The sequence below is a fragment of the Crocuta crocuta genome, unplaced genomic scaffold (genome assembly GCF_008692635.1).
Source record: "Crocuta crocuta isolate KB4526 unplaced genomic scaffold, BGI_CrCroc_1.0 scaffold35, whole genome shotgun sequence".
Lineage (NCBI taxonomy): Eukaryota > Metazoa > Chordata > Mammalia > Carnivora > Hyaenidae > Crocuta > Crocuta crocuta.
Genome location: NW_027530625.1, coordinates 952,673 through 964,256, shown reverse-complemented (window position 1 = coordinate 964,256; position 11,584 = coordinate 952,673). Strand labels below are relative to the sequence as shown.

The following is an 11,584-nucleotide window of genomic DNA, read 5'->3' as shown; positions in this document are numbered from 1 at the left end:
CGTCACCACGCGGTTCTCCGTCAGATTTGGTCCTGTGCCTCTAGAAGCTGGCTGAGACCCCCAAGGGGAGCCGGGTAAAGCCAACCGCCAATTTAAAAGTAGAAAGGGGTTCCCTGGCCTTGGCACTGGAGGCGCTGGCCTAGGAAACAGGGACAGAAGGGCATGTCTCCAGGTCAGGGACAGAGGGACCCCATGAAGCGGGGAGGAGGCCCGGCGGGCGGGGGGGGGGGGNGGGGGGGGGGGGGGGGGGGGCCCCTCTGGGTTCAGTGTGATGGCATTACCAGGGAAGGGACTGGAAGTAAAGCAGCACATTCTTCGTCTGTGTCTGTGTCTGCAGGACCAGCCCTGACACAAAGGGGCCATGCCAACATCTGCTGAGTTCAGCAAACAGCTCTGAGGGCTTCCTGCGAGTCCTGAATCCACCTCCCCCCGCCCCCCAGCCATTTAGAGAGATGACCTGTCTGTAGGTGAAGGAGTGGCCTCACCAGGCAGCTGTGACAGGGGAGTGCCAGCCCTGGAGAACCAGAGGTGGTCAGCTGGGGGCGGGGGACAGAGGTTTTGCTTCTTTATCCTCTGGCCTTCTTGCAGGCCCCCAGGAAAGCCCCCCCTCCCCCAACCAACCTCCCCTCGGCCCCAGCCAGAGGGACAACCCTTCCTGAAACCTCAAAGGGTGACCCAGACAAGCCAGTAGCAGACAACGCCCTGAGCTCTTTCCCCATCGTCATCCACTGATCCTCACAACAGCCCTGTGAGGTAGACAGAGGCCGCTTTCCCCAGGCCACCAGCCACGGCAAGGTGGGAGAGTGCGGGGCGGCGCGTCCTCTGCTCCCGCAGAGCTGCCCTGGTCGTGGTCCGACCCTGTTACAGGCCAGAGACAGCTGCCTGAAGGAGCATTTGTCCTGGGAGCCAGGGGCCACTAGCTGATGGCTGCCCCCGCTCCCAATTTCCCAGTTGCCTCCGGGGTGGGGGCAGGGAGGGAGAAGACGCCAGAGCCAGAGGCCTCGGTCCTTGAGCAAAGCCTTGGCCTGGCTTCCTGGAGAACGCGTATTGCCCCTGCCCCAGGGCAGCGAAGGTTATCCTCACGGCCCAGCCGCCCCCTCCGTGGGATCGCCTGCACCCACTACACGGTCCTGTGCGCACACAGCAAGGACATGGACCTGCCCACAAGCCCCATCCAGAACACGCACGCGGGCGTCTGCAGATCAGCAGTCCCCAGGTACGTGCCCACACACACCTCCGAACGCACCGCGTGCACCCACGTGTGCCCCTCCCCCGCACAGCGGTCCGCTTGCCGAGGCCAGAGCCGGCAGATCGGATGGAGCCTCGACGGCCTTGCCAGGTTCCTGTCTGCTCCCCTCGGTGCTCCCCTCAGTGCTCCCCTCTCTAGGGGCAGATGCAAGGGCTGGCGGCAGAGGTGACGCTTCCCCGGCAGATTTCCTGCGCTCTGCGGCAGCTCCGGAAGGCCAGCGAGAGGCCAGCCACTTCGCCGCAGGCTCCTGGAAGGGCCTCCGTGGGTCCTCAGGTAGAAACCATCCGGGACCTCGCAGGCGCTGGAGCCGGCAGCCACGCAGGCCTAGATGAGTCTCTCCTCGGGCGGCACCTTGAGGACACTGTCCATCTCCAGCCGGGCCCCGGCCACCTCCTGCTGGCTCGGGCTGTAGGTGCCCTCTGACTGGCGGCGCTTCCTGGCCGCCAGGATCCCTGAGAGGAGGCCCAGGAGGAGGAGCAGGAGGCAGGCGCAGGCCGCGGGCACCGCCACCTCCAGCAGCGGGAACGGCAGCGGCAAGGGCAGGCCCTTCTGCAAGAGACGGAGGCCCGAGGCCTGAGACCGGGGAGGAGGGGCGTGCGAGCCTGCGCCTGGGATTTTCCGTGGTCTCATCAAGGGGGAGTGAGGACCCTCCCCGGTGCCTCTAAGGACACGAATCTTTATTTTGTTCACTGGTAAATACCAAGTGCCCAGAGCAAGGCCTACATGGTAGCGCTGGGTAAGTATTGAAGGAGAAAACAGAGGCTTGGCCCAGACCCCCCACAGGACTAGCAAGCCGGCACCGGCCGTGTCCCCCAGTGCCCACGCCGTGGCCACACTACCGCCCTTCGGTCTTGAATCCCAGCTTCAGGCCCTTCCTTTAGTGGCCAGAGGTGGCCCCTGCCACCAGCCTCCCACCTCGGCCTCCCCGTCCCTGCAGTAAACTCGGAGGCCACGGGGACTTGATCCCTCCCCATCCCAAAGGGTGGTCTGGTTTTTGTAGTGTCTGTGGAGACCATGCAAGTGGGAGGCCTCTCGGGCAGCAGTAAGAGAGGCTGCCCGGCCAGGTGGCCTGTGCAGGGCAGGAGGAGGGAGGGCAGGCTGACCTCGCAGATGGGGAGCTCAGAATCCACCAGGGTCTGCCCAGCTAGGGAGACAGACCAGGCTTTAAGGGGCCCAGGAACCCTCTCCATCTCCAGTCACAGACTCCCAGGATGCCACCACCAAGGATTCTACAGGCCTGGAATTAAGTGCCCCCCACCCCCCGCCTCCAAATCACCAAATTCCAGGATTCTAGAGCCCAAGGGTCTCAGACTCCCTCTGTCGCATGAAGCCTCAGCCCACTGTGACCTCTGTCCCAAGTCCCCGTCCCCAGCCCTGAATGAGAAAAGGTACCCACGGCTATAGAGAAACATTCATAGCAGCGCCGAATGGGCCCTCGCCAGCCTCCACCCCTGGGCACTTCTGGGAGAGCTGGAAGCCATCTCCTCCCTTGGCCCCGGGAGGAGGGACGAGACAGAGGCTGTAAAGCTCAACTTGAAAGGAAACATTCCCCAGAAGCAGAGGGGATTTGCGGGTTTATGACCCGGCCTGCCAGAAGCCTGTGGAGATCAAGGCTCCGCCCCAGGCCTCCCGGCCTGCATCTCTCCCACCGGCACCCACTGCGGGCTCACTGCCCACTGGGCCTGTGGCACCTGTCCCACCCTTCGGTGGGGAGGGGGTTCAAGCTCAAGCGGGCTGCTGGCCCCCCATCTATTGGCCCCCTCGGCTGAGCCTCCCTGGGGTCACGGCTGCCCTGGGCAGCCCAGCCTGCTCTGGCTCCGAATCCTGGGCTCTCCAGCTCGCTCTCTTCTAGAACTCTGGCACACAAACCACTGGAGAGTACAGACCTGCACATCCACCGCCTGCAATTCCAGAATTCCAAGATCCTGTGGGTCCTGAATCCTGGTCCCCAATAGGACTTGGCTGTTTCGCTGCCAGTCCCCAGAGGGAAGGTGGGCCCCCCAGGCTCTCCCCATAGTCCGGACCCCAAGACACAGGGTTGGTCCGGGAACAGTGGGCTGTATGTGCTCTCCACCCCCACCCCCAGTCACCTCACTAAAGCCCACAGCAGGACACCCACCCGCCCCTGTAGCATCACTCACCACCACTTCACAGAACTGGCCAGAGAACCTCGCGCTGCAGATACATTCATACACCCCCCCGGCTGCCCGGCAGGTGCCCCCGTTCAAGCAGGGGTTGGCTTCACAGGGGATCTGACACCTGCGAAGCAGAGACGGTGAGGCTGAGGAAGCTGCCTTGTTCCCCCACCCGCTTTAGCTTCTCGACACCCCCCACCCATCCACCGATGCACCCACCAATGCATGTCCATCCACTGTCCCCATGGACTGTCCCTGCCACGTGACTGAAGCAATCTGGGACCTCCATCACCATCCCCCACTTCCCCCGCATTCATGACTGAGGATGACTTGCCCCATCAGAAGCACAGGGCGGCTGCCCGGGGACCCTGACTCCCTCTCTCTGGGGAGCCTGCACCTGTACAGTCTCCCTGGGCGGATCCGAGGCAGGCAGGCTGAGGATGAGGCTCAAAGAAACACCACCAGGCAAGGACTTCCCCAGTGGCCAGCACAACAGAGGACGCCTCGGAAAGCCCAGGGGGAAAGCACTCAAGCGGCAGAGGTAGGCTGTCTAGCACTGCGATCACAGCAAGGGCCAGGAAGGTGAGCAAGGAGCCACACCCCACGTTGCCTGCCCCGGCTGGAGGGGACCCGGGGGCCCACCCTGCCCAGCCCCCAGACTCACCTCTGGCCACCAAAGCCCTCCTGGCAGCTACAGTTGGCTGCCCGGGGCCCACCTTCACAGGGGCCACCATCGAGGCAGGTGGAGTTCGAGCTGCACGCCTCTGGCAGGACAGGCAATCTAGGGAGAAAGCACAGTGTCTACACTGGGGGAGGCTCGCAGGGAGCCTGGCCCAGCCCCCAGCACCTGAAGCTACCCCACAGGCCACCGGAGCCTCTGTGTTCTCAGCTGTTGGAGTTCGCGGCCCACCTGCATAGACCTAGCGGCGTCTGCGGTGGAAGGGATGGGGCACAGGGAGGTCCCTCCAATGCTCCAGCCCCGCCCCCGACAAGGTGTACAAGTTAGGACCCTTCACGGGAACCTCTCCCCACACTCAGGGTCCTTTGAGAAGCCGATGAAACGTCAGGACTCTCCTTGGAACAAAAGCCATGTTCCTAAACATAAAATTTGAGCCTGGTATTTCAGGGGGAAGTCAGACCAGACAACCCTCCCTAAGCTCGCTTCCAAACGAGGTGGGGGGAGTCGAAACCAGACTGACAGGGGGAGGCATCAAAGCGTCCAACCACCTCATTCTGCCCCTGTCCTCCTCAGGGGACTAATGGAGATGAGCGTCAGTGGCGGGCGGCTGGGCAAACCTAGCTCTATGTTCCCCCAGCACCCCCGGCCAAGAGCGTTATTTATCTCAAATCCAAACTTTTCTGGGTCTTAGCTGGCAACTCCAGGGGACTGCTGTTCCCATTTCACAGATTAGGGCACAGAGGCTCAGAGATGGGAAGTGGCTGGCCCACGGAACCAGACCGTTGGCCCCGGGACCTTCAGTGCGTCACCACCACCCCTGGGGGCCACACCCCACCTCCGCCCCTGCCCTGGCAACCCACGGGGCCCCTCCAGGCCCGGGCCACGCCCCATCGTCCACACCTGCAGCGCGGGCCCGCGAAGCCAGGCGGGCATCGGCACTCAAAGCGGCCGNCGGAGAATGGCCCAGCGGGCCCCACCCCGGCCCAAGCACCTGGGTGAGACACCTGCCGCCCCCATCGCCCCGGCCCATCTCGAGGGGTCACACACACCCGCCTATCACCTAATTCCAGGAACCACCACCACCACCCCACGCTGTGGCTTCCACCTACTCGTAATTACGTACCTCAGAGAACCAGCTNGCAGTCATCTTTTTTTTTTTTTTAATGCAGATTTTTAAATGCTGATCATGCATTTTAATAAAATGCGGTCATCTCTTTAAAATGCTGATCATGTCCTTCTCCTGCTTAAAACGGTCCCATGGTTCCCCACTGCCCTTGGGAACAAGTCCTGAGCTGCCCGGCCTAGCTTTCAAGGCCCCTCCTGGCAACAGCTCCACCCCAACACCTGTAACTGTGTTTTACTTGTTCTTATAAACCCCAGGGCCTTTGTAAGTGCTGTTGCCCTTCCCTGTGTCCAGTCAGCCTTACTTGCCCTTGGAAACCTGGTGAGTGGGGTCTTCCTCCAGAAAACCTGTCCCTCTGCATGCAGTGGCCTAACCACACTGGGCAGGGGCTGTTGGCATCCTGGTGCGCTCTGTGCCCTCAGGGTAAGAGCGGCTCTAACTCAGCTTGGGTGTCCAGAATCCAGCCTGTGGGCCGCCCACCGCACACACTTACAGACAAAGCCATCAGGGACCTCCTCACAGGTGGCAGGCGGGAGGCAGGGCTGACCAGGACACCACAGCCGCTGGGCACACGTTGGCCCCGTGAAGTTGACAGGGCAGGTGCAGTGGAAGTCATTCCAGGTGACAAGGCACATTCCCCCATTGAGACAGGGGTCAGGCTGCAGAAGAATCAGGGCAGGGATTGGCTCAGGCCTGGGGGCTCTCATCACCCCACCATGATCCCTACAGACACATTAACTCCTCACAAACAATTAGAGAGGAAGTCGCTATTGTCCCCACTTTACAGATCAAGAAACTGAGGCTCGGAGAAGCCACCGGCCCGAGTCATCCAGCCAGTAAATAGAGGAGCCAGAGGTGAAACTCCAGCTATTCCAATTCCAAGGCTGGTGCTTTGTTCGTGGACCCAGGGGTGTCCCTGTCCCTCCTATAGAAAGGCTCAGCTAGCCCTCTGCCTGGGTCAGGGTGTCTGTCTCAGACCAAGAGGGAGGTATGGGGACCCCCAGAGGGCTGGGCTGGAGAGAGTAATGTGAATCCAGCTCTCGCTCTCCAGCAGCGGGAACCCGGGTACAGTGCTTCACCTCCTGCCACTGTGCTCCCGGGCGAGAGGGTGTGCTAACCCCAGCGATGCACGGGAGACCCTCGAGAAAGGGACCCGCCGCTTTCCCAGGGAACTCACACTGCATGTGTCCTCGGAGACGCAGCCCATGGTGAGGTTCCGGGACCGACCGCCGCCCAGCTCACCGGGTTGGCTCGAGTTCCCCAGCAGCGGCGGAAAGAAGAGGAGGCGGAGGTCATTGAGTCGCAGGTCCTGGAGGCAGCCTCGGAAGGGCCCACCCCAGGGCCGGGCGTCCGCAGGGAGGAGCCTCCCACCCACGTGCACCTCCTGCCCCAAGCCCTGCAGCTGGTCAGGCCCGAAGCTGAGCGTCACCAGGTGGCGGAGCCCATCATCCCAGCGCCCGGGGAGCTCCAGAGTGGGACCGCCCGGCACCTCGGCCTGGATCTGGCCCTCGCTCAGGAATACTGTTAGCCCAGCTGCTGAGTCATTGGCAAGTTGGAGCAGCAGGCCAGCAGGCTCCCGAGTCCGGAGGAGGAAGGACACGGTGAGGTTGGGGCCTGGCAGCTGGTGGAGAAAGAAGGAGGCAGAGCTCAGGGTGCCCCCCAAGCCGAAGGTGGCAGCAGGAACCTCTGCGGGGAGAGAGGGTGTCAGGTGTGAGGACCGTGGCCAAGAGGACAGCAGACTCTCTCCCGGGGGCCCCGGGCTTATTCCTCACCGTCAGCACACGTAGGACCGCTGTAGGGCCGGGGGCAGTTGCAGTGGAAGTGAGTCCACATGTCCACGCAGGCCCCTCCGTGGGCACAAGGCGGAGGCTGACACTGTTCACGGCGCTCGCAGCCCAGGAGAACATTCTTGCCGAGATCCTCGGGCAGCAGGAGGTGCCCGTCCACATGCACATCCTGGAGGCAGCCTTCAAAGGCGGCGCCACCCAGTCGGGTGGAGCAGAACCCGGCAGGCATCGGAGCTGCGGAAGCCACCACGGGAGCCGGGGCCACAGGACTGGAGGCCACACACAGCCGGGCAGGGCAGTCCTCGTGCCAGAGCCGCAGCTCCAGGACCCCCGGGCGGAGCGAAACCTCCACTGGGTGCCAGTGGCCATCATTTAGGGCCAGGTGCGGCGGCGCCAGGGACAGCACGGTGGCATTGCCGTGGCTCCAGAGTGTGGCCTGCAGCGTGCCCCCCGCCAGCGCCAGCTCCAAGCTGTCCCGAGCGTCAGTGCGCGTGGCCAAGGCACCGGCAGGCAGTGTGGTGCGAAACCTCAGTGCCAGACCCAGGGGACCTCCAGCGGGCACCGACGCCTGCACTGGGCTCCCGGCCACCACAGAGAAGGTGGTGTTCTGGCCACAAAATGGCCCGTGGGTACCAGGTGGGCAGCGGCAGGCATAGCTGTGGAGCCCAGACTTGAAGATGGGGATGCAGGAGGCAGCGGGTGGGCAAGTGTGGCCCTGGCAGCCGGTGAGCCGCACAGAGCAGTTGTGCCCGCCCCAGGGCTCCGGGCACCAGCAGGCGTAGCCCGCCACGGTGTTGTCACAGGTCCCGCCGTGGAGGCAGGGCTCCGACAGGCATTCGTCCACATCTTCCTGACACGTCAGACCTTCAGGAGAGACCAGGCCAAGGTTCAGCACTCAAGGCAAGAACCACGATCTTGGTGCAGAACTTACATGCCTCTTGGGACAGGGATCTCAGCCCCTATCAACCAAATCAATTCCCAATTCCCAAAGGATTTCTCACGGTCCCCTGAAGTCCCTGGAGGCTGGGACTCCAAGATGCCCCTTCCTTCACCACGTCTGGTGGGTCTCCACCCCCTGTGGATCCAACCCCCTAAATGCTCTCTGGTCTCCCCCTTTCCCCTCCTCCACCTCTCCTCCTCAGCCGCCCTGAGGACCACAGTCTAGTGTCCTCTACTTTGCCTGCCTTCAGCCACCTCTACCATCCATCTCCACCAGCAGCCAGAGGTCTATTTCTAAGCATGGCCTGGCCAGATTCCCCTGCTGCTTAAGGTGCACTCACTCACCTTGGCATTCCACATCCCCCAGGGGCTGGGGACAGTCCTCCAGCCTCAATCCTGTTCCCTACAAACCTCGAACTGCCTGTTCCTCCAGGCATTTCCCGGAAAACATTTCTCTGGGGGCTTTGCTCATACTGCCCTGGAATGTCTCCGCCTCCTCCTCACTGACTCTGCCTTTCGAACTCCTACTCATCCTGCAAAGCCCAAATTCAAAGGGCTGGTCCCCAGAGGGATTTTTCTGATTCCCAAGCTATTGTGTCCCCCCCAACTCCTTGCCCACCCCCAGACACAGCTCCCCAGACTGAAAGTATCTCTTTACTCAGCTGGGATTTCCCCCAGGGACCTGAATGTGTCCTTGGTGCCTGGCAAAGGGTCTGACACAGCTTTAGTGGACAGAGTGCCAGAATGGAGGAGGAAGCGGGGGTGGGCGTATGCATCCAGTCTTCACCCCTCTGCCCCCAGGGCCCCACGCTGAAGGGGCCACATCACCCTCCCCTCCAAGAGCTTCTGGTCCCAGCTTGGGTCAAGAGGCCATGCCCAACCCCAGCTCAGCCAGAGGCTCCATAAAACAACCAAGGCCGGCCCTTGCCCCATATCCTAGCTGGAGGAGGCCAGGCCCAAAGAAGCCACCAGGATTTGAATCCTGGCTCCAGTCAGCCCACAGACACCACAGCCTCCTCCTGGGGGCAGCCAGCCACACCTCACCCTGCCCAAGGCCCTGCATACCTGCCAGGAGCCTCAGGCCCCCCAGGAAGGTCCACAGAGCCCGTGGCCCCATTGCATTTTCCCACGGACGGCCTAGAGTGGCGGGTGGGTGCAGAGCCCGGGGAGCAGAGCTCCCCGCCCAGCCAGCCGCCTCCTTCAGAACCGGCTCAGGAATGCCAGGCACTGGCCTCCCCCAGGCCAGCACGACCAAAAGGGAGGATGGGGGTGGACAGTGGCAAGCAGCACAGCCCAACAGCCGGGGCTCCCCCATCCCGTCCCTGACCTCAGACCTGACCTCCCTGTCACCCGCCCGCTGAGCTCAGCTTGGGGAGGAGCTGGGCTTTGGCTGACGCTGTGAACCTCAGGGAACGACACCCTCTCTCTCCAGCATCCATCACTTCATGTGTAAGAGCCCTGCCTCGCGGGGGCGTGCCGAGGGCAGAACGAAATGCACAGACGTGCTCTTCAGAGGTGGCATGTGCCGCTGTGGGCCTGGGGTGTCCCTGGAACCTGCAAGCCATAGCTCCCAGGCAGGGCTCGGGGAATCTTGGCCCATGGGGGACAGAAGATGGGCTTTCAGGGCACCCGGGGGTGTCGGCCACCCCGGGGCTGGGGGACACAGTCCAGCATCTCTGGGCAGCTGGGGTGGGAGGGACGGTGATCACCACCTCCTTCCCCAGGGCAGTGCCCAGGAAATCTGCCAGGGAGAGGAGGCAGTGTGCCCAGGCAGGAATGCGGGCGGGTGTGGGGGAAGCGTCACAGGCATTCCAGAGGGGGCAGGGACACTCAGAGAGCGTGAGGAGTTCTTCAGGTTCACTGGTGTCTGCGCAAGCATATCTGTGTGTCTACGCATCTGCAGTACCCAAGGCAGGGAGAGGCTTTCTGCAGCCCAACTCCTGCCCAGTAGGCAGCAGCTCCCCAGAGGGCAGGCTGGGATGCCCCCCTTTACCTCTTCTTTCCTGGCCAAACTGCCGCCCTCTCCCTTTAGGCCCATCGGCTTCGGCTGGGCTCTTGGATGCCAGGTTTCTAGGGCTCTCTCTGCCCATCACTGCACACATTCTCCTGGACAGCCTCGGCCACCATGGCTCCAGCTGCCACGGTTGTACTACTGGCCTTCAGCCTCTGGCTTTTCCCAGGCCCCAGACCCAGGACCGCCAACCCCCACCCGGGCTCCTCCCCATGGGTGCTCCACAGGGAGCACAGGCAAGGCTCAGAACGGACAAGGCTCACCCAACATCTCCCAGGGCAGAAGCAGCCAGCATCCCTGACGCCTCCCACGCACACCTGGACTAACCCCTAGGGCCTGCAGACTGTCCCTCCTGAGAGCTAGTTTCCACCACTTTCACCTCTAAAGCCCGGTCCCGGCTCTGCCCCTCTTAGCTGTCACCTGGACCCCCACACCCACCTCCTTCCTGATCTCCTCGTCCCCGTCAGTCCAGCCTCCACACATCAGCCAGAGGAGGAAACTTCTCACCCCAGGCCCACCAACTCTGACCTCGCTCTGCCCCGGAGCCCAGCCCACCCCCCAGGCACCTGTGTAGCCATCCAGACAGTGGCACTGGAAGCCATTGGGCAGGTCCTGGCAGCGGCCTCCATTGAGGCATGGCCATGAGGCACACTCGTCCACGTCCACGTCACATTCGTCCCCTGCAAGAAGGCCAGCTGTGGTTCCCACCTGTGCCCTCAGAACCAGACTGGAGTTGGAAGGGCCCATTTTAGAGCTCTGAAGACTGAGGCGCGGTGAGAACTGCTGACTCGGGCAGGTGGCACACTGTGTGACAGGGTTAGGCCTGCATCCGGACACCGGGGGACCTGCCTCCCTGGAAGGGTGTAGGGGGACTCACCCTCAAAGCCCGGAGCGCAGCGGCACAGAAAACCCTCAGCGTGGCGGAAGCTGAAGGTGCCGGGGAAGGCGGCCTGGACGCCTCCGTAGAGGGCTGGGTCTGAGCGCTGCAAGCACTGCCCCCCATGCTGGCAGGGGCCGGACGCACACTCGTCCTCGTCCACCTCGCACCGCTGGCCGCTGTAGCCTGAAGGCACACGCGCGCAGACAGCCGGTCACACGGGGTCACCGGGCAGCACCCCACCACCGCTGCCAGGCCAACCCGGGGCCAGGCTGAGACGACAGCTCAGAATACGGGCACCAATGGTGAGGGAGGAATGCAACGGGGAGGGCAGGGATGACCATGGCAGCCCTCAACAGGGTCCTATTACTATTATTAGGAGGACTACGGAGCACTTTGCACCTGCCGAGGCTCCGCGGGCGTTACACCCTTCCCTTCCTCGCAACAATGCTAGGAGCAGGCGCTGTGATGAGCCCTAATTGGCAGATTACTGCAAACCTTAAGTTCAGAGAAGCCGCAGTCACCTGCACACCCTCCGAGGGCACGCGAGCACGGACGCACGGCGGCTGCGCGCCGCGCCCGGGAACCGCAGCGTGCGCGCGCACGCACCTGGCCAGCAGAGGCAGTGGAAGGTCCCGAGGCCCTCGAGGCAGGACGCGTTGTTGGCGCAGGGAGCCGACGCGCACTCCAGCACCTCCTGCTCGCAGCGCGCGCCCTCGTAGCCCGTGGCCGCGCAGTCGCACCGGAAGCTGGAGCGGGGAGCGAGGCCCGGGCTGAGCACTAC

General features: G+C 63.1%; 1 protein-coding gene across 1 annotated transcript in view; it reads right to left on the bottom strand.

The window, feature by feature from the left end:
- Positions 1-221: 221 nt before the first annotated feature.
- CRB2 (crumbs cell polarity complex component 2) overlaps positions 222-11,584 on the bottom strand; it is a 21,888-nt gene continuing 10,525 nt past the window's right edge. Inside the window, exons 4-13 of the mRNA XM_077768455.1 lie at positions 11,410-11,549; positions 10,801-10,986; positions 10,490-10,603; positions 6,959-7,837; positions 6,364-6,872; positions 5,680-5,845; positions 4,964-5,054; positions 4,049-4,165; positions 3,391-3,508; positions 222-1,798 (exon numbers count right to left, since the gene is read on the bottom strand). Of these exons, the coding sequence (XP_077624581.1) occupies positions 1,574-1,798; positions 3,391-3,508; positions 4,049-4,165; positions 4,964-5,054; positions 5,680-5,845; positions 6,364-6,872; positions 6,959-7,837; positions 10,490-10,603; positions 10,801-10,986; positions 11,410-11,549 (2,545 nt within the window). The 3' untranslated portion in view covers positions 222-1,573. The remainder of the gene's footprint in view (positions 1,799-3,390; positions 3,509-4,048; positions 4,166-4,963; positions 5,055-5,679; positions 5,846-6,363; positions 6,873-6,958; positions 7,838-10,489; positions 10,604-10,800; positions 10,987-11,409; positions 11,550-11,584) is intronic.